This window comes from Tamandua tetradactyla, chromosome 3 (genome assembly GCF_023851605.1).
Source record: "Tamandua tetradactyla isolate mTamTet1 chromosome 3, mTamTet1.pri, whole genome shotgun sequence".
Taxonomy (NCBI): Eukaryota; Metazoa; Chordata; class Mammalia; order Pilosa; family Myrmecophagidae; genus Tamandua; species Tamandua tetradactyla.
Genome location: NC_135329.1, coordinates 151,719,925 through 151,743,395, shown reverse-complemented (window position 1 = coordinate 151,743,395; position 23,471 = coordinate 151,719,925). Strand labels below are relative to the sequence as shown.

General features: G+C 33.9%; 1 protein-coding gene across 2 annotated transcripts in view; it reads left to right on the top strand.

Annotated features, from left to right (window-relative positions):
* The window catches only part of SESTD1 (SEC14 and spectrin domain containing 1), a 161,411-nt gene that overhangs the window by 60,638 nt on the left and 77,302 nt on the right, over positions 1 to 23,471 (top strand). The window contains exons 1-4 of one of the 2 annotated variants that reach the window (XM_077154318.1): positions 1,197 to 1,307; positions 4,432 to 4,519; positions 10,348 to 10,438; positions 14,564 to 14,677. In XM_077154318.1, coding sequence (XP_077010433.1) covers positions 4,479 to 4,519; positions 10,348 to 10,438; positions 14,564 to 14,677 — 246 coding nt within the window. In that variant the 5' untranslated portion in view covers positions 1,197 to 1,307; positions 4,432 to 4,478. Of the gene's footprint in view, positions 1 to 1,196; positions 1,308 to 4,431; positions 4,520 to 10,347; positions 10,439 to 14,563; positions 14,678 to 23,471 lie in introns of those variants that run through there. The other variant, XM_077154317.1, reaches the window with a different exon arrangement.

The window sequence follows — 23,471 nt, the reverse complement described above, 5'->3', positions numbered from 1 at the left end:
AATGTCTTTTTTTCAAAGCACTTTTCCTTCTACCAGCACAATTAGCTATCAAGTTGAATTATGAGAAATGACTATTTCTGAAGTTAAATTTATTGAATATCAGTAATTGTTAAGGTTTATCTAATAAAAGGTGGAAAATCATTTGATTGGCTTGTCATGAGTAATGTTCATGTCATAATAGGAATCTTTTTTTCACTTCATACCTTTCTGTTTTTAGTGATAGATGTATAGTAATTGTACATCTCTTTCAGTATTTGCTGGTTTGTGAGCTTTTAAAATTGCCATAAATATCAGTTGTATTGGAAGATAAACTTCAGTGTACAAGTCACACTTGTGGGGAAACTTGCTAATCAGTGGTGTGTATAAAAGTTTTAGTTACATTTTTAATGCTTATGGCAAAATGAAGGAGACTTGAGCATACATGAAATGTAAGTGCGTCCAATTATCTGGCTTTCAGGCCTCAATATCCAGGTCCATATACTCTTCTCAGGTTGGCAGCGCTTTCTCTTCATTGCATTGTGAATAAATCATGCTCATCTGACCTCTGCGAATTAACTCAGATCATTCTTTGTTACAGAACGCCCTTTTGATTCAGTTAATACATTTTATGACCATTATTTTAAGTCTTAACTTTGTGACTTTCACATTTATCACAGCTCTCATCATTTTCTCTGTTTTCTAAATTCCTTTTATAACATATTATAATAAATTTTATACAACACAGCTTAGCCTTAATATGATCATACAAAATGACTATGATTTGATCTCTTATATTTAGTACTGGTATTTCTTACAACTTAACAGCTTTTTTTCCTAGCTTTATGATTGGAAATTCCTGAAGGGTGGTATGAAACCATTTATTTTATTTGTAAGTGGTTATTGTTCTAGTCACACAGGTGTTTGATGAATTGATTACATTAATATAATAATCACACTAAATGGGAAAAATGAAAAAAAAAAGATACTTATGTTTGAGTAAAGATTTCATGGATAAATTTTTCTTATTTTTTTCTGAATTTTCAATACTTTTGTTTTATTTCTATAAATATTTACTAGGTATAGAATACAGAAAGCATTAGATAGTTTTTGCTAATGTTTTAAACATGTAATTGCCTTAATATCATTGGATCCAAATGTATTTAATCATATGACAATTGAGTGTCTATAACATGTTAAAGTTTCTTTCTTTCCTTAATAGGAGGAAAGGACAGACGAAGTGGCCTCATTTTGACAATTCCATTATGCCTTGAACAGACTAATATGGATGAGCTCAGTGTTACCCTAGATTATCTACTCAGCATTCCAAGGTGACTCTAAAGATGTCTTTTCTTAAATCTCAGTGTTTCCATTCATTAACTAATGATTCCAGCTAAAATTAAATTGTTCGTTACTATCTTATATGCTTTTATTATCAGTAAAATTTTAAATTGAAACACTAGGATTAATCATTTATGACTCTACAGCAGATAAAGTTATTTTAACTTCTCTTGATGCACTTAATAATATGATATAGATGTCGAAAAATGTTATGTATTGTCAACTTTTCAGAAACATATATTAAGCATCTCTATTCCTGCCACTTTAGAAATATTAGTGAGGTTAATTCATTAGAAAGCTTATTTGTTTATATAGCTATTCATTATATTGATATAAATGTAAATATTATCTGTAAGTCTTAATACTGAGCAAATACTTTTAAGAGTTTAAAAATATTTTTATTTTTAAAAATGAAAAAAAATTTTATTTATATTTTAATCCAAAGGTCCTTGAATTTTTAATTTTCAGATTTCTTGGGTGAAGACAAAAATTAAATCTTCCTATATGCTCCAGTCCTATCACTTCAACAGTAACAAAAACAAAAATGGCCCCTCCCCAGCTTCCTCTTTGTATATATTCATTAGAATCACCAGGAGACATTAAAAAAAAATTAAACACCTGGGATCTGCCCCAGAGAATTTAATCTAATTATTCTTGGGAAGCTTGCTCATCAGAATTAAAAAAAGAAAAAAATCATTTAAACGTCCTAAATAATTCTAATATGCAGCCAGATGTGCAAACCACTGTAATTAGAGTATGAGAATGAGAGCAACTGTGTGTGTCTGTGTGTGAGTTTGTAGAATATAGTAGTGGGAAAAGGAACAAAAATCTTATATAAGGCCCTTAAACCCCAGGTGCTAAATTTTAAGCATTTTTGTCAGAGAAAACTTTTTTGTTATCCTTTTCCTGTACTTGCATTTTGATAACATAATAGCTTATTTAATTTAAAACCACCTTGCAGAGACCAGGGTTCAAATAATATTTTATTACAGCTGACTTTAATCACATCTACTTGAACTATTGGTCTATGATTTAATGATCTCTTGAAGATTGTTTTTTCTGTTTTGAGGAAATAGAGGTCTTAAAGTGAAAATTTTCAGTTTTTTCACTTTTAGAGAAGTTTTCAGATTTCAGAGTCTGTATAGTAGTACTGAATAACCTTGCTAAATAAATCTTCTGAGTGCTGATTGCTTATTTGTAATACTTACAGGAGATAGAAAACTTCATTTTAGATAACTGAGGTTAGGCAGGCTTACAGCTAACAAGTTGTACGAAAAGCATTTATGAATTTATCATTGAAAGTGTAGGGAAGTTAGAGAAACCATCTGAGCCAATTGACGTATTTCATAGTTGTGAGTATTAGAACTCAGTGATTAGAGTTTTTTGCTCAACTTTATATAACTGTTTAGTAGTAGAGCTGAGACTACAATCTAGAATTCCTGATACTAGTTCACAGCTTTTCCATACTGCAAATTAACAAAGTACAGTGGAGTTCCATTTTATGAGGTTCTGTTTTGAAATTAGAATGCCATGCAAAGTCACTAATAGTCAAGATGACTCTTGAAAATGCCATGGTATAGATTAGAGACTATTCATATCTTTCCATGAATATGTTGGGGTTTCCTCCACCATCGAAACATGTCATTGAAGCTAGGTTCCAGAAAATGCAGTTGGCTTGCGATTAAGTATCTTTTAAGGAAATGTATGCTTGAATTTACTAAAATCACACTCGGCTCACACTTTAAACTGAGTCAGGTCACGGCACCAACAGAGATACATGTCTCCTGTTTCATATTCACTCTGGGACATGGAAGCGGTAAGAATGGAGGCCAAAATAGCGTGTGCTATTTAAATACTCTCTCGCGCATATAAATACTCATATGATGCTACTCCACTGTAAATTATAAATCAGCTTCTGCATAACTGCACGCACGTGCCAGCTAATAAAGAAGATACAAGTTTAAGCAAGATGAAACAACTTATTCTAAAAGGGCAAAGTAGATACCTGGATGTTTTTATTTTTGATAATTGCCTTGCTCAAGTATGACTTTCTACATATACAAAACTCTGAATCTTTGGTCCTTTACCTCCTTGGATTAGCATCTTATAAGTTTGGCATTTAAAAACATGACTGCCAGTTTATTTCACTGCTTGCCATTTCATTAGAGAGCTAAAATGTTAGTTTGAACTCTGTCACAACTCTGGAGAGCAGTTCTTTAGTTGGAGTCTTAAGAACTAAGGTTTTTCTTTCAAAATTCCTCCATTTAGTACTGTTTTTAAATTGCACTCCTCTCCAACACTATTATGACACTTTTCACGTATAAAGTAAAGTTAAAAGAATCTTACACTGAATATCAATATGCCTATCCACCTAGAGTCTATAAGTAATGTTGCACTTAATTTACTTTATCTCACCTCTAGTCATGCACTCCTTTTTCCCTCCTAGAACTGTTTTTACGGTTCATCCTATTATATTAGGTTCAACATGTGTCTAGAAAGGTTTTCCTTTTCTAGTATTCTGTTATTTATTTTGTTTTCTTTTGTTGTGACTTGTTTGTGTCTCCCAGTCCCCTAGTGTTAAAGTTTAATTCTTTTCAGCTATGACCTCAAGACAACTCTTAACAGTGTAACTAGCTAATGTATGTAGACTCTCCCTTGTGGAAAATATCCAAAGTTGGTCTTCTTTTGCAGTGAACATCAAAATATTTTGAATGTAACCATGGTTTTTTTAGTTTTAATGACCAGAGACAGAATATATATACCTATTTTAAATGGGTAATCTGGCACAGTTGAGAATGGGGCATTTCCTGACCCCTTTCCACACAGGTTGGACCTAAGCTTGTATTTTGTTTCAGACTTTTAAATAGAAGGACAAAAAAAAAAAAAAAGGAAAGAGTCAGCTTAACAGTAGCCTAAACCTGAGTATTCAGTTTATCTTTGGGTAACTCCTCTTGTCCAGATCTATGTGGAGTTCTAGACTAAACTTTACTGCTCCATTTTTTAAAATAAAGGGTCAATCATAGGTGTTAATAAAAAACGAGAAACTGGCAAGTCTGGGCCAGCATGAGTATTGTTTTAGGAGAGGTAAATGGGGTTTTTCTTTTATTTTCCCAGCTATTGCTGTACAATTAGATATAAACAACAGGATCAGATATGGAACCATGATTCAGAAAGCAGAATCAAATTCAAGATTTTCTGACAGGTAAAACAAAAATATAAATTAGTTTGCAGATCTTTTCGTAGAAAAGTAAATACTGAGATTAGCACTTATCAAAATTTTACAAGTAAGTATTCATCTCATATCATTTCATTACATATTTCAAAATGTTAAATCAGAAGTATATCCATATTTAATGCATGGAATGTGGTATGTTTTCAGTACTATGGTGTGTAATTATAAAGTACTGAGATTATTTACTTTTTTTTGTATGCTGTATGGTGGGGTCACATTTCATTATTTTTCCATGTGAGTATCCCATTATTGCAGCACCATTTGTTGAATTTTTGTTTGTTTTCGGTTTTTGTTTGTTTGTTTTGCTTGCTTGTTTGTTTTTTGGAAAGTGCATGGCCAGGAATCAAACCCGGTTCTCCTGCATGGCAGGCAAGAATTCTGCCATTGAACTACCCTTGCACCTCTGAGACTATTTATTTTTTAAAGCATGTGGCAAAACATACACACCAGTGTTTGTCAGCTTTTAAGGAGCTCTTTAAGATTTTTTCCTGCTCACTTCTACTTGATGTAATGGTAGTTTCCAGTTGGATTATGGCTTCTTGTTAGATTGTAAGGTTCTTGAATGCAGAGCCGTGTCTTAGTACAGCTGTATCTACAATGCCAATAAAGTTGATTTGGAGACTTTAGGTCTTCATTATGTGCATACTGAAAGAACAAATCAGACTTAGCAATGAAGTCATGGAAATCACGTATAGTATATCATGAAAGGAAATGAAACAGCTGTGTGTGTCTATAATTCTTTAAAATTGTAAAATTATAATTTGAATCCCATAGCATGTAGTTTTATAAGTGCCAGTATTCTTTAGGGCAGGGATATTCAGAATTTTTTTTTAAATCTATGTATGGCTACTTTTATTCTAAAGAAATCTTAGAAGCCAAATAGAATTAGAGCCCCACAGCTGTTCCTGCTCATGCCCATGTTCCCTTCTTATATCTCACTTTCACTGGGATGCCCTTTTCTCTATTTTAAAGGAGCCTTCTTAGAACTTTACAGGACTCTGAAAAACAGAAAATAGCTTCAATAGGAAAATGACACCTTTAACTGATAATTTTATCCTCTTAGAATTTAGAAAAACTTGCATAGTCAGTGATAGTATGATTTGAGTGGCACTAATATTTTCTTTATGGGTCAAGCTTCCAAGAAAGTTTGAGCCAATACCTTCCTTTTCCTCAACAAATGCACTTCCAGCAAATAGAGTTATAATTGGTTTGACCTTTTATTTACTTCAAAGCACTGTGGTTTAGGTACTCCAAACATGCTTTATGCTGATGATGAGTTACTTTTTAATATTTACTTAATTCAAGAAACATTTATTAAAGATCTATAATATAATATTTAAAACGTGATGATTGAGTACGGATGGTTCCTTCCTTTGCCATGTGTTTTGTATTTTTCTGTCCCTTTCTGTTTCTTTTTAAGTTCACAAATAAGGATCCTCTGAATTTTCATACTAGACTAGTACTGTAATATCCAAGCTATTTTCTCTGCCCCCATTCTCTCTCTTATATGCAGATAAGTAAAGATTAATTTCTCAAACAGTAGTTCCATCTTCCTTCGCGTCAGTTTTTTGTGATTTTTCTTTCCATCTTTCTACTCAATGAGTTCAACTTAATAGCCATTTATTTTGTGACATAGTATTAGGTACTTTGTGTACCGCAAAGACAAGAAAGACAAAGTCTTTGCTCTTAAGGACATTCTTAAAGTTTCTTAGACCAATATACCAAGACCTTTTATCACAAATCACCTTTTTAAGTTAATATTTCTTGAGCATTTACTGTACAAGACACTTTAAGTACTTGTATTAACTCAGTCTTTGGAACAACTTGATGAGATGGCAACTGTTATCCCTGTTTCATAGGTGAAGGTATAAGTGCAGAGGAGTGAAGCAAGTTGGTGCATTTGCTCATATTCTTACTGCTCTGTGTGTGTCCTTTTAGGTTTCGTTTCATTAGCTCCTTTATATAGGTACTTCCCATATTCTTCCAGCTGTTCTCCAGATTGATAGCACTTTCTCTTTCTGTTTCTTTAGATAATTAGTCATGATGTGCTTAATTATATTTTTTGAATATTTACATTTTATAACTAAGTTTTAATATTTTAAAAGATTTCAAAAGTTTATGTTGTTTCCTTGGTGACATTAAATAAGGTAATGTCTGTGAATGTAAAGAAGACACTAATTAAGATATTAGTTTTCTCTCTACCTTTTCACCTTCCAAAAAGATCTTAAGCTCTTTGAGGGGAGAAACTGGGTCTTATAATCTGTATTTTTCACAGCCTCATGCACTACTTTACTTTATCAGTAATCACTGGTTAATGGATATGAATTTATGCCCTTTATTTTATTTTGCGATTTAAGTTTCTTCAACCCTCTTTGTTATCAAACATGGGCTGACTGGAAATGGTAGCTGACCATTTTCAGAGTATCTCACATTTTGTTGGAAAAATTAAGTACACATGCAGAAGTTGCCAGCTCAGTAAAATCTGTTTTGATGGATGAGTTTATTTGGTCTGAATCTATCTTCCTTTTAGAACTTTAAATCCAAAAAATATTTACTTGGTATTCTCAGATCACTGAGAAGGAAATATAAAGAGTCCCATACTAAAGAAAATAATAGTGGACTTAAGTCATTTAATCCTATAACCCGTAAAATGAGGACTGTCATCTTTACCCCATCTGACAGGTGAAGTAACTAAGGCACAGAAAGGGTAGGCAATTTAGGTTTCTTGACCAAAGACATATGGTCCACCAGGGCTAGAGAGAGGACTTGAATCAGGGAAGTTTTGTAAGTTGTGCTTCTAATTACTGTGCTGTGTGCACCTCTGTTAGAATTTCAGTGCAGTATCTAATTGGTGACTTCTAATATTAATTAGCATAAACCTGGATGTATCACAACTGATAATTGACATAAGAATGACACTTTGGTGATTTAACTATTATAAAAGAAATTTCAAAAATCTTTTGTATTGATTTTAACAAATTAAATTTTTTCAATGGTATATTCAGTGTGCATTTAGAAACGTAGCATTTTCTAGCACAAAGTGAACTTACTGATCATCTAAATAACAGAATCAGGGGTGAAATGTGTCTTAAAATCATCTAGTCTAACCACCTTACCCATATTTAAATCCTCTATAAAAATGCTGATAAGTATATGCCCAGACTGTTCCTTAGTAGAAATTTGACATCTATATAAAACCTTACCTTTTCATTTTTCTCAAGTTTTTATTTTGTCAGTTCTTTGTAATTGAAGAACAACTCATTTATTTTTCAAAAGAGTTGTCAGAATACAGTGGTTTAATGATTTGCTGAAAATCGCACAGACGTGAGGGTCATAAACACATTTGTGAGAGTTTTATATATGTTCTTCCGTTGTTCTAGATGCTGAACAAATGGGTGAACAAACTAAACCCTGTCAATGCATTTATAGACTTTACATGCTAATGGTCAGATAAACATTTATTACAAGTAAATACAGAGTGTATTGAATGTTTGAGTGCTGTGAAAACAAAGTATGGAGAGAGTCAGGAAGAATGATGACATGGGAAGGGGGGTTGTGGAGATATTTTACCAAAGATGATTGAAATGATCAGCAGGTCCTCCAGATAGCTGAAGAATATGCTAAGGCCTCATATCTCACAATATGAGAACAGCAAGAAGACTACTGTGGCTGGAACAGATTGAGAGAGGAGCAGAGTGATAGGAGAATGATGAGAGACAGAGGCTGAGGTCAGGTCACAGAGGGCTCTGCAGGCCATGGTCAGTCCTCAGTTTTGAGTGCGGAGAGCCATTGCTGCGTTCTGACTGAGGAGTGACATAATGCATTGCCAGCTAACATTTTAAAGAGCTGTCTGTTTCTCAAGCATTGTGCCAGAAACTGCTAATATATTGGATAATATTCTTTCAGGAAGCATATTATCTTTGAAAGATGAATTGTAAGCAAGTAATTAAAATAATGAAATTAGTGTCATTTTGTAATAAGTATAAGCAAAGAGCTTTTGTGAGTGGAAAAGAAGGAATCTTTAGTTGTAATTGAAGCAACTATTGAAGAATTACAGGATGGTGAACCTAGGAAATCCACTGACAGTCCTCTTCTAGGTCTGAAGTAAGGGAGATTCTTGTGGAGTCTCACCTTGCCTCTTTTATGTAGCTCTTTAATTCAGCCACCTCACCCTTAATAGGCTCTACAGGAGTAGGGCAAGGAGTTAAGGTCTTAATAGATTTTTTATTGGTGCTAAAAGATAGTCATAAAAACGTTAATGATAAAGGACTTTATTAATATAGCACTTTCATCTTTTCCATCATGCCCCTTATGAAGGGTCTAATACACTTATGAATTAAAAATCTTGTTGTGAAAAGCAGTTTTAACCATCACTTCAGTTGTAGGGATGAAGTAAAAAAAAATATTTCCTTTCACATAGTTAGAAGTTCCCTTGGTCTTACAGTTTTGAAATGGTATCTTCAGATTATGTGAATTTTCACTAAAATGTAAATGTGAGAAAATAATGATTAAGGGTGTTTTTACGTACTAAAAAGATAAATTTAGGGTACTTTGTGCCTAAGAGCTCACTACAGATGGTAATTGCCAGTTCATTACCATCTTAGTCTTAATGTACAGATTGTTTTAGTGTGCTTTGAAATATAAATATATTGTTTGTGAAAACTATTTGTTTAACAAAATGATGGCATAACCTTTATTTCAGAGGTGCAGATGCTGATGACAAAAGGTATCAAATTACTTTATGGGGTTGTTAGCCTTCTCTTGACTCTAGTCCCAACCCATGCACAGTTGCTCCAGCGGAAAGCTGTATGGTTCTCACTCCCTCTCGTACAAACTTCTGTAATGCATTGGTATAGTCCTCTTAAGTTTACTGCCATTTCTCTGAAGGCAATTCAGCAGACACATATCCTGGCTTGGCAGTCCTCTCGTGGGTTTATATTCTGTCTAAGTCATAGTAGTCTTTCTGAGTGTCTTGTTTTGGGAGAATTTGGGGAATTCTTTCCTTATCTAAGCTAAGCTAGCAATTATTAGGATTTGTTCCCCCCAGTTACTATTCTGGGAATGAACGTTGTAAGTTGAGATCCTTGCACTGAAGATTTTTATAGGTAAAATAGTATTATTATTATAGCTGTGTGGTTTTAGTCTTAAGGAATGAGTTGGTTAGGATAGAGCTTTTTCTTACAGAAGTTGTTGGCATTTTACTAGGGTAGACTTCTCAAAGTACTTAGCAAATACTCGAATACTTGAATATAATATTTTGTGGTCAAGTGACTAAGAATGCTAAAATGAGAGCATCAAGCTTTGAATTATTATGTGTATCAGTTGCTACTTAATCTCATTAAATATTCCCAAAGAGCACCAGTAGTTTAATGATAGCTTACTTTATTCTTACCTGTTTTAAACTGTTACTTCACCAACTTTATATTTGTGACACACATGGTGATCATTAGTACCTACTTTGCCGTGGTCCCATTTCACAGATGAAGAAACTGAGGAGCTCATGGGACTATTTGAATGTTTCTTTGGTTTCTTCACTTTAGACATTGACTGTCCATGCTTGTAGAGTAATTTTATTGCAAAATTAGCTTGTGAATTGTGAAAATTTCCTGAAATGAGAAAAATAAGTTGCTTGAGGAAATTGAAAGATACCTTGGAGAATTTTATTTGACTGTGTAAACCAAACCAAGGACATTAATTCTACTCATACATGATTAAAACTTTAAACTTTCACTATTTAGAATTGCAAATAATAAAATAAGAAGCTTGTTTTAATACTTTATCATTTTATTTTGTTTCAGTGAAAAGTGTAAGGCTAGAGGATTTACTGTGATAGTGGATGGCAGAAAATCACAGTGGAATGTGGTGAAAACAGTAGTCTTAATGCTACAGGTAATTTTATTTTTGATTGTTGGGAAATGGTTTTATTTTACCTTAGTAGGTCATGGTGGTTCTGGCAAATCCACTTCATTTATAGGACTGTGTCCAAGCATCTCAACAGTTACCGAGTTTGAAAATACACATCTCACTTTTGTGTACGTTTAAATTCAGTTCTTAATGATTTGAATTTAAGTTGTAAAATAAATTTGACTCCTATTGTAAAGCTTTGTAAGGGATCTAGAATAAGATGTCGTGATTAAGTAAGTAAAGCAGGTACACTAGTGATTGTCTGACTCACCTGGGGAGCTTTGCATGTTGGGATGCCTATAACATGGGTACTCCTTATTCCATTCTGATACTACAGGTGTAGAGTGAAACTGAATAAGGCTGTAAAAGCTTCTCAGGTGATTCTGATGTGTTTCTTCCTTGTAGTCCCCTCTTACTTCCCAAAAGCCCCAGGATTCGTGAATTTTACTATTTATTTGTAATCCAAAAAGAATTTACTTAACAGATCTGACCTCGAGGATTTTTTCAGTCCACAAGTTAACATTTAATAAATCCCTATGGTTGCAAAGTCCTTGATTTCAGATCTCAGTCTTGTGTTTTATGTTTCCTTATGTTCCTCACAGTATGTTTCCAGAATGCCTTGCATGTAGTAGGTGTCCAGTAAACATTTGCAAATTTATTATTAGACTGATCAGGATATTATGATCTGAAATGGAAAAAGCACAAAACAGCTGAGTGATTGAAAGGGATGGGTTGTTATCATGTACCTGGGTTCCCTTGGAAGGGCTTCTAGAGAAAATAATTTTAAGTGTTTGAAATAAAAAGGATTATATAGTTTAAATGAAAGAAAGTGAGAAGGGCATTCCTGGCAGGGACACTGACTTAGTGATAGTCCAAAAATCAAGCAAATATAATGAAGTGAGTTGCTGACAAGCCAGTTGGGAGAAAATATATGAGATAATGAACATTCAATTAGGTAAATATCAGTCATAAGAAAGAAAGACCAAGAATTTTAAATGAATTTGAGAATAAATTAGTAGCTATTTTCGAGTTCTCTGAAAAGGAATATAACTGAAAAGTTTTTTTTTTTTTTTTTTTTTTTTGCACGGACTGGTACTGGGAATCGAACCCAGGTCTCTGGCACGGCAGGCGAGAACTTTGCCTGCTAAGCCACCCGCGGCCCACCCTGAAAAGTTTTAATGATATCTAAGGAGAATGATTGTCAATGCTTTATCTTTTATTTAGGGTAATTAGGCAAAAGGGGCTGGAGAAGTAGGAATAAGATGGTAATTTTAGTTGCTTAATATGTTTCTGGTACTGCTAATGTTGCTGTATAAATTGTCTCACTTAATTTTAGCCTCACAACGTTGTGAAGCAGATTCTGTTATCCCCAATGGTCAACACTCCAAAGGTCAACAGCTGCTCAAGAATTTTAAATAAGTTATCCAGGTTCTCCTAATGAATGTGGGGAAGAGCAAGGATTGTTACTCAGTACATCCTAATTCCCAGTCCTGGCTTTTCCCATTATATTCCTTACATTTACCAGCAGGATTTACATTTGAAGGGGTCTGCAAATTATCTCCCTGTTCCTACATTCCTGAATATGTGGCCTAAATATTTCATCACTAGAATCATTCCTTGGGTTAGAGAGATTATAGCCTCTGGAGGATCAGTTTTTAAGGGAGCACAGATTGGGGTCCCTTAGTAACTTTTCCTATCAAATATATTTTCAGGATATTTTTATTCCAAACATTGAAGATGAACTCTTCTCTGTGAAAGTTGTTAAAGTAACTATTAGGAGAGAAACCCATTAATTGTGACCTTGTGTTCTTCCTTTCATCCTGGTATTCAACTGTGTCACAGATGAGCTGTTTGGGACTTGCTGTTTGAACTGGACTTTGATCAGTGGCAGTTTTGAAGAACAGTCAATGGATGATTTAATCCCCTCTTGCGATTTCTTTCCTGATAGGTATTTTAACAACTTTTGGATTTATTAGTAGATAATATTTTCAGCAAGTAGCAGTAACTTGTTGTTTACTCCTAGTTAAAAATTGTCTACCGGGCAAAATCATTAATTGCTTATATCTTAAAAGATACTGGTAATTGTTGTTTGGGAACCCAGAGAGTAATTCTGGCTCTGCCCATACTTAGTGTTATCTGAAATCAGGGGCTTACTTTCTTCTTGTTTCTCACAACTTTATTATTTATTTATTTTGAAATAGTAAATTGAAAATTTAATATCGATTAGTTTTTTAAAGTGCATCTACTGTTTAACATATGAAACAACCTCAAACCTGCTCTAAATTTCCCAGCACCCTACTCTAATACAAGTTTTGACACCAATGAGTTTTACTTATCTTCTTTCCACCATCACTGTTGCAGGGGTCTCCAGATTTCTAACATGCCCAGTGACATGTTTGCATGGAAAGGTTTTATATTTCCCCCTGAATAATAATAATAATGATGATGATAATAAAAGTAATAATAATTGATTTGTGCCATTTATGGTCTAGAATAGTGGTCAACTCTTTGAGTTTGTAAATAAGTTTTATTGGAATTCAACCACACCTATTCATTTATGCATTGTCTATGCCTGCTTTTGTACTGCAGCAGCAGAGTTGAGTAATTGCCACAGAGACACAAAGCCTAAAATATTTACTGTCTGAAACTTTAGGAGAAGTTTGCTAATTCCTGTTCTAGACCATATGAAATGGTTTGATAGTACTTTAAAGTAGATCAGAGACAGATTTGGTTTCTATTCCAGTTCCATCACTTTTTAGTTTTGTAATCTTAGACAAGTTACTATAGTTTTCTGAAGCTCAGCTTATTCTTCTGTTCAATTGGAAGAATGACATCCACTTGTTAATGAAGATTCATTTATTCAATAATTATTTATAGTGTCTTCTGTATCCCAGGTATTGTCATAGGCATTGGGGATATAGAGGTAATCTGATAGACATGATAGATAAAGATACTTCTATTGAAAAGTTTATAGTCTATTTGATGAGTCAGACAATAAGCAGTTACACAGATGAAGGTGTAATATCAGATAGTGATAAATGGAAAAAAAATGCAGTAAAAGGAGACTGAGTCAGATGGTGTCACTTTAGATACGTAGTCAGGAAAGGCTTCTCTGGAGAGGATATATTTTAGGAGACTCCTCCTTTTGTGAAGGATAATTCCTTTTCGGCATAGGGCTAAGCACCTTCTAGATGTAGGAAATAGCAAGAGCAAAGTGTTGAGGTAAGAATAGACTTATCACATTCCAGGAGAAACAAAAAGATCAGTGTGGCTGTGGTAGGGTAGTGAGCCAGAAAGGGAGTGAGGTAAGGGCCAAGAAGTAAATGGGGTCCTGAGCATGGAGAGCCTTGTAGGTCTTGATAAGGGGTTTGAATTTAATCTGAGCACAAGAGACTGTTGAACAGGAAGGACAGTGAAGAGGATATTTCAGAAGGCTTGCCAGTTGGGGATGTTAGCCATGTGGGTGTAGATTTAAAATCTGTTTTGACGATAGACTCTATAGGACTTGCTGATAATTGTACATGGAACATTTATTAATTCAAATGTTAATTTTCATTCTAAGGTAGTATGAATAACCGTATCTAGTAAATATGAAACTGTATTTATCAAGGATCAGTAGTTCTTTGTTCTCCAAGTTAATAATTATGCAGGATCTTGATCTCTTTGTATAATGGCAATGAGAAATTTAGTTTGTGAAAAAATTGATTTTCTGTATTTTGAAGAAATTCTCCAAGATGAATGTGTTAGAAAAAAATATTTTTTCATAGCATAAAAAACACATTTAATAAGTTCTCAATTAAAAATTAAGTTTTTCATCTAATCTAAACATATTCTTAGTAGAGAGATTTAATGAAACACAAAAATAATTCATATGTACTAACATTATTACATTGTTACTTTTTTGAAATCTTTTTTGAATGACCTTGTCTTTCTAGGATTTATTTTCATAGATGTTTTGAAGCTTGGAGTATTTCTTCTATTTTATTATTTTGCTTCTTTTTCAAAGGTCTCTTTTACTCAGCCTAATGATGAATATCTAGTGATTTATAACTTTAGTATATTAATGAGTTTACATGTGTAATTTAAAATTTATTTTTCTGTGTTTTGTAGAATGTTGTTCCAGCTGAGGTATCCCTTGTTTGTGTAGTGAAGCCAGATGAATTCTGGGATAAGAAAGTAACACATTTTTGTTTCTGGAAAGAAAAAGATAGACTTGGCTTTGAGGTAAATATACTCTATTAAAAAAAAAAAAACAAAAGAAATCCTGTATTTTTAAAAATAGCAGTTTGCTACTATTATTATGTTTTGTTCATTGTTGGGTACTCAGTGCTGAGTATATATATTTGACATTCAGTATTTGTTGAATGAATTATGATTCTTTATCAAAGACCACAGAGCTGTTTTGTTTTCATTTATATCTCTATTGTTAACTCTTTTGAATAAGTAGAAACTCAAAAAAATTGTTGTATTACCAAAAGGATGTTTAAGTAATGCTAGAAAATCCTAGATATTTTGGAATTATTACCTATTTCAGTATGACATTATTATTATTTAGTATCTGGTTTGCTTTTTGATATATGAAAATGGTTTCCAACCTTTCTTTCTGACGTTATTCTTTCCCTCTCACTTATGTTGTGTGGAAATGCATCTTAGTATAAATTAGAGAGATTCTCTAAGATGGAATACCATACAAATGGAAATATTTTTGTAACATTTTCCCTTCTGCAACTAAAGCCCAGTATTCCAATGAGCGTTGACAGATAACAAACTTTATAAAATTTGGAAGCACTTTGATTAACCCTGTTTTTCCTATCCAGTCTGACAGTCTGTCTTTAAGACCATTTACGTTTAATATAATTATTGAATATGGTTGTATTTAAATCTGTCATCTTCCTAGACTTTATCTTTTTTTTGGAATAATTTTTTTTGATTCCCCTTTATTTCCATTATTTACTTATAATTTATGTCTTTTAAATTTATTTTTGGGTTTGCCGTTGGGTTTATAGTGTGCATCTTTAATTAATCAGGGTTTTACCTTCAAATAATGTACCACTTCATATGTAGTATAAGGACGTTAAAAGAGCATATCCACTTGGCTTCTTCTGGCTAGGCAAAGTGGTGGCTGCTCTACGTTGAAGAGCACAGGCTACAGAATTTGTGACTTTGGCAAGATTGAAATCATGGCAGGTCTGTAAACTAATGCCCAGTTCCCAGTTCACTGGCATTAAAAAATATTTCAACCCTTAGGCTCTTGTTGGTAAGATGAATATATATTGGCCACATATGGAGTCATTGCTTTGATTATCTTATCCTTCAAGTTAAGGTCTTAAAAAGCTCCAGCTCTGTGAAAGCAACACAAATGAATTCTAAACTATCTGTACTTCATCCACTAAATTCTCATTCCTGGAGAAGCCAGTGTCAGCTCATCATGTAATAATCAATTTGTACCATCAACTGTGAACCTGGGGGAAAAAAAGAGTATATCCCCAATACTAACTTTCTTTGTGCTATTGATATCAAACATTTTACTTTTATTATACTGTAAAAACACAGTACATTATTACTATTTTTGCGTTAATCTATTATTTTTACAGCAATTGAAACACTAAAAGATCTTCATATTTTCATTTATGCCAGTTCTAGTGCTATCATTTCTTTTTGGAGTTTCAAAATTTTGTCTGGTATCATATTCCTTAGGCCTAAAGAACTACTTTATCATATCTTGTAGTGCAGATTTGTTGGTATTGAATTTTTTTTTTTTTTTTTTTTTTAGAGAGAGGGAGGAAAGGAAGGAAAGACAGAGAAGGAAGGAAGGATGGAAGGAAGGAAGGGAGGAAGAAAGGGAAACATTTTTAAACATTTTCTTGTTTTATTATATTTTGTTTGTTTGTTTGTTTTTACATGGGCTGGGGCCGGGAATCGAACCGGGGTCCTCCGGCACGGCAGGCAAGCACTCTTGCCCGCTGAGCCACCGCGGCCCGCCCTGGTATTGAATTTTATCAGCTGTTTGTCTGAAAAAAATGTCTTTATTTCTGTTTTGATTTTGAAAGATATTCTCAATGGGTATAGAATTTTGTGTGGTAGTTTTTTTTCTTTTGGCACCACTCCATTGCCGTAAATGTACCACTGCATTGCCTTCTAGTATCCATACTTTTTGACAGCAGTCTGTTATTATTTGTGTCTTTGGTCCTCTGTATTTTATGTGTGTGTCCCCTGTCCCCCATGCTAGTTTCAAGATTTTCACCTTGCTTTTCTGGTTTTACAGCAGTTTTATTATGATATGACCATTTCTTATATGACTGTCTGTAGACCATTTGAAATTTTCTCACCATTTTTGGTTGCCCTTCTGTTTTACTTGGTTTCTGTATTTTTAAGTTTACTGATTCTTTCCTTGTTCGTGTTGAGTCTGTTGAACCCGTTCATCAAAGATGAAAGTCTTTGTTCATCTTTGTTACTTATGTTAGGTTTCTAGTATTTCTATTTTCTTCTTCTTTGTAGTTTGCATCTGTCCGGTAAAACTCCACATCAGTTTGTTCTTACATGTTGTCTTGTAGCTTTTCCATGAGAGCCTGCAGCATACTAATCACAGTTCTCTTGAATCCCTTACCTGATAGTGCCAATATCTGGGTCTCCCCTGATCTGGTTATGTTGATGCCCTGTTTTTGACAGTGGGCTGTATTCCTTACTGCTTCTTTATGTGCCTTTTAATTTTTTGTTGGAAGTGGTACATCTTATTTAAGACAGTAGATGGTGAGATCAGTAGTATTTGTACTTGCATATGGCCTCACCTAGTCTTTTCCTAGGCTTTTAGTGGGTCAGGGGAAGGGTTGACGTAGGGCTAGCCAGAGGTTGAGCTGGGTTTGGATTTTGTTACTGCTAAAATTTTCCTCAGTGCACCACAGATTTCAAATTCCTCTTGAGTTACTTTGTGTTTAGGGCAGGGGCTGGTTTGCCAGAGGGCTTTTGCAGTGCCTGCCCTACCTGCAGTTTTGATAAATCTTTGTTCCTGTGTCTCAGAGAAGGTCTCTCTGTACTGTTGACTCTTCCTTAGCAGTAGACTGCTATACTTGTTATTCAGTGTTTGTCAGAGGGACATTCTCTGTTTTTCTGGTTCAGTGTCAGTTTTAGGCAGGCTCTGTGTCCTTGAGTCTCGGGGTTAGGGCCTTCTTAATGGGGTTGCCCCTTCACCTTCAGGGACTATGAAGTCTGGATTCATAATGTATTCCTGCTCTTGCTTCTTCCCAGAGATGAAGGGTTTTTATTTTTCTTCTTTCCAGCACAGTAGTTCTCCACTTGTCTCCTAAGGACAGCAGGATTTGCTGCCTTTCCCTCAGCACCTTAAGACTTTGTTATTTAGCGTAAGTGGAATTAAAGAATCTGCCCTGTGCTTCAGTCTTTTTCTGTTAGGGGCTATTGTTACTTTCCTCCCCTCAACCCTCCAGGCCTGCACTTGAGAGGCTTTTTCAAGGCTCATACTCTACTTAGGTATCCCCCTTCCCCTTATGTGGTCTGTGGAGAAGAGTCTGCAATGGGTTTGAATTGTCCTTGTATCTGTGCTTCTCAGGGGTCTGTTTTTTCACATTAGCCCACACTAGGCCTTTAGCAGTTCATTAAGAATTTTAGCTGAGGTCTTGCCTGGCTTATATCATGTTTGATGTTTATTCCAGTTAAGCAAGTGCTCTACTTCCATTTCTCCTTGAAGATACCTCATTTTGAAAAATGGGTCTTTCCTATGAACTTAGCTCTCTGATAGGCTTAAGAAAAGTTGGGATTTTTTTTCAGATTAAATAGCATTTTTTTGTTGTTGTAAGGGATGGATCAATACTCTTCATTTTTCTGCGTTCTAAGTAGAAGCCATGTATGTCCCCGACCTCCTCTGCTCTCCACTTTTGCATCTTTTGTCAGTGGCAGATTTGGCTGCTCTATAGAGTTACTTGGAGAGTATGTGTTGGTAGTGTTAGGGAAGAAGGCTTGGGCTGCTGAGAGGGTGTTATCCTGATAGTAGAGTAGGAAACTGCACTCCAAGGAAGAGAGACAAGAGTGTTGTGAAGGAAGAAAATAAAGGTTGAAACCAGGAGGCCTGAATATTGTTCAAGAATCAAGACCAACTTGACTGAGGACTTAAGACAGACAGTAAAGTCTGCTGTTCATGGCCAGAGGCATACAGGCATTGCACCTCTCAGAGAATGCAAGGTGATCAGAAGGCAGTGGTGTTCAGGTACTAAACCTGTGAATACTGAGTAGGGGGTAGATATCTTTTATGAGGAGTCTGCCACATCCTTCTAGAGTATAGACATCTACTCAGAGATGCTCTGGGTCTCATTTGTATGAATTAGTAGGAGCTAAATACCTTGTTCCTCTAAGAATAAAATTCCTATCTGCCTTGATCTGACATCATAGATTTTGGGTTTTTTCCAAAATTTGGCATTGGCAGGCTCCAGAAATCAAACCTGGGTCTCTGGCATGGCAGGTGGGAATTCTGTCACTGAGCCACAGTTGCACTGCCCAAAATATATGCTTGGATCTAATTTTGGGTGGGGGTGGGAGGTCGTGGTGGTGCATGGTCTGGAAATTGAACCTGGGTTTCCCACATGGAGGGTGGCGAGCATTCTACCACTGAACTACCCATGCACCCTAGATTGTGGTTTGAAAAGTTAAATGTTAAAGCTTCTTGTGACAGCGTATTTCTTCCTAGACATTGATGAAATTCAGCTAAAACTGTTTTCGGTAGTAAATAAGCACAAGGCATTTATTAAAAGCCTAATGTCCTTATAAGATGAGAGTAATTTCAAGTGCTGGCTAATAGGCTGCCAAACATTTGACTTTAAAGAGCAGTTGAGTACTAGCCATTAGATGACTCTTAGAGCTAAATATAATTATATTTAACAGAGATGCTTGTTTAATTAAACATTATTTTGGGTTACTTGGGCAATTATAATTAAGCCTGTGTTTTTATCTTTTCTAGATATTTTTTAAAGTATGACTTTGTTAGAGTACTGCTGTTCCCAGAAGCATGAGCGTGTTACCTTATATAATTATTCATAGCAAAGATGTATTACCAGTAGTGCACAGTGTTCATCACATAAACGTCTAGTGGTTATTTTAATGACACTGAGTTCCTACATGATTTCATAGTTTCTTGCCCCATCATACTTCCTAAATATTTTCTTCCAAGTGACCTCCCACCATTTTTGATGGCACAACACTGTTTTCATTGTAATTGATATGTAGTTTTAAGATCCAACATGAAATTCGGTCATTTTAAAATGATTTTTAATAAATCATTCTGTTTTTCACAAAACTATTGATAATTAAAGCACATGAATGTCATTTTTTACATGGAAGAAGTAAAAATTGCTTTTTTTTACTTTGGTATGTTATTTAAGATTTTATTATGAGGTACACTTTAATTCAGTCTTTTATAATATTAATGATTCAGTAAATCTTTTTTAAACTTTAAATATGCTCTTCATTATATACTACTTTTTTATTGTCTTGTGAGAAAAATGATAACATATTGTAGAATGTTATGGAATATATATTCATGAGATTTGCATAATTGTCTGAAAGATAATACTCTGGACTGATGCAATGGGCCAGTCTAAAGAAATGCTTTATGCTTAGGGAAAATTTGCTCTTTTAAATTCTCTGTGAGGAATGAAAATACTAAATTTGTTTATTTCTATCTTTTCCACAAGGAAGGAATTATTTGACTTTTAACAAATTTGCCTTTACACTAAAATACTGTATTTCTACCAATTGTTCACTTAGAGTAAAGAGAGGGTAACAGAAGACAAAGAACTGCCTATATTTGATTGAAATTAATTGGTATCCTCTAATAGAATTATATTCATTTATGGTTTTCATAGATTTTAAATATTTTTGATCTAACAAATACTATTTATTAGTCATTTCATTAAAGATTTTTAAAGCTTTTTCTGTAGCTTGAGAAATATTTTTGTATAATTTTCAGCAATTATATCATTATTTCTGTGTTTTCATGTTTAGAAACATAGGATAAAAGTGGATCATACATAATATATGTAACGTGAATATAATTTTGGGGCCCTTATTTCCTAATTTTGGTTTTAATTTTTTTGATTAGTCTTTTTTTGGACTGGACTTTTAAAAACTTTTATCTAATTTTATATATATATATATATATATATAATTTATTTATTTATTTTCCTATCTCTTTGTCAGATAGAAAAAAAATTTCTGTAAGATCAAATGACCCCCATGATTTGACATTGCTTTGTATTTTTCAGCTTTTAGTTATGTTTTCATACATGTTTGCCGTTTTAGTGATCTGATTAAGGACTTTGACAAACAGGAATATGGGAAGTTTTACCAGTATTTTGTAACTTGAGAAGCTTGAATGAAATATTTTTTGTTTTGTTTTGTTTCTTTATTAATTTAAAAAAAACATATTACAAGAAAGAAACACAAACATTCTTAACATATACTCATTCCATTCTACATATATAATCAGTAATTCATAATATCATCACATAGTTGCATATTCATCATCATGATCATTACTTAGAACATTTACATCAATTCAGAATAAGAAATAAAAAGACAACAGAAAAATAAAACAAAAACAGAAAAAATATATATACATACCATACCCCTTACCCCTCCCTTTCATTGATCACCAGTATTTCAAACTAAATTAATTTTAATGTTTGTTCCCCCTATTATTTATTTTTATTCCATTTGTTCTACTCGTCTGTTGACAAGGTAGATAAAAGGAGCATCAGACACAAGGTTTTCACAATCACAAGGTCACACTGTGAAAACTATATCATTATACAATCATCATCAAAAAACATGGCTACTGGAACACAGCTCTACATTTTCAGGCAGTTCCCTCCAGCCTCTCCATTACCTCTTGGATAACAAGGTGATATCTACTTAATGCCTAAGAATAACCTGCAGGATAACCTCTCGACTCTGGAATCTCTCAGCCATTGACACTTTGTCTCATTTCACTCTTCCCCCTTTTGGTCGAGAAGGTTTTCTCAATCCCTTGATGCTGAGTCTCAGCTCTTGAATGAAACATTTTTAAAGAAAATTCCCTGGTTGTGGGGTCCCTAATCTTTTTTTCACATTAGCTCTGACGTGTATCAGATTTCCCAGGGTTTCTCCGCATTCCCCCCACCCCCACCCCATATAGATCATTTGCCCTTTATTTATTTTTGTGTTTTTCTGACTTCCAAGAATCTCTTTCTCTGCAGTTTTCTTTTTTCAGCCCTCCAATTTTACTTTAAGCCTAATCTGCTCCTCTATCCCTTTCCCCATTCATTTCTTTCTTCGTACAAATAAAGTATATCTATACTTGTGCATTTGAATTTGTTCTTTCTGGAAAGTCACATCCCTCAGTGGTGGTTGCTGTCATTGGAGTGAAATTGAATTGTCTCTTCATTCAAACTCGATTTCCTTCTTGGGAAAGCAGTTAATGTTATTTACATGTTGTAGCCTGGAGATTTTCTTTCCTCCATATAATGCCACTCCAGTCTCCTTCCCAAACTCTTCTTAAATATTTTTTTCTCTTAGATTTGAACATACAGATTCTAGTAAAATAGAGAAAGTTATTACTGTTTTGCCAGCTTTCTCCTATACGCTTTCTCTTACCTGTACTCTCTTAAGCAAAGATGACATTATTGCAGTGGAAATTTGTTTCATCAGAGTTGATAGTTTTCTAAATTAACTTGAAAGGGTCATGATTTTGAGTTAAACTGTTGTTTTTTTTCCCCCGTATACATTTATCTTTGCCATATCTTTGATTTTGATACAGTTTTGTATATCTGCATTGCAGATCTGTTTTCACTTTGAGTAGCCACCAGTGAAGTTTATAAGAATATGGTTTCTATAAAATGTTTTATGATGATGTGTTTTAGGTAATCTCTATGATTGTGATGTTCCTTTGTTTATATCTGTTTTTTTTGTATAAGTAAAAATATAGTATGAGGAATCTTAGTCAATTTTTTAAAAAAGATTTTATTTACCAAAAGGTATTATACTCTTAAATATGTATTATATCATAAAAGAAAGTCTGTCTACATTTTTATGTTTACGTTGATTTTAGGCAAGAGAGCTTTCAAGAGAAATGTTCAGACACAAATAAATTTTTGTCACATGTAACTGAATGACTGAATTTTCCCATTGGCTTTTTAAACTTAAAACCTGTTTACCACTAATTTTAATATGCTTGGGAACTACAAAATGTAGAAACAGGTATATATGATGAGATCAACCAAAAAAGTGACAAGTGCTTTGCATTAGCAAAGATAGGTAATATATTAGAGAGAATGGCCTAAATTAAATGTGTAGGATGACAACTCATTAGAATTTTGTCCTTTAGGAACTTAAGGAGATATCATGGGTGCTTTAGTATAGCTTCCTTCTTTGCAATATTGGGCAATAGGCCTGGAGTGCTGAATTCCTTTAGCTTGACTTCTCCAAGGTCAGAGAATTTGTGGCCTTGCTAGGCACAAACTGGAAATGACTCCTATTTCAGTATCCTTCCAGTTGTGGTATGACAGTGTGTAATCTGGAAAGAGATTTGGAAATCATTTGGGGCATTCTTTATGTGTTTGGCCCTCTGTGCTATTATTATGATCAAAACATTGAGGGTATTTTCAACTAAGGCTTTAGAAAAAAAATAGAAAACTTTAATCTATTTCTTTTTATGGAAGCACTACACGTTGTCCCTGGAATATTGCAGAAATAAACAGTTCATTTCCTTGGCAGAAACATATTTATCCTTATATTCCCGACACCAAAACATATAAGAAGTTCTAGATAATGATTAGTTGAATGGATGAATAAGGCATCATTAAAAGTTAAGTTTAATAACAACACAGTAGAGGAATTTTTTAAGAGATTTTTTTTCAGTGTTTAAATTGTCAAATAAGGCACAGTAAAAGAACAGAAAGATCATTATGTTTTGCATTTTCTAATTAGTTATGTTTTCAGGAAAGAGAGTGCTTTGAGGATATTATATTTCAAGATG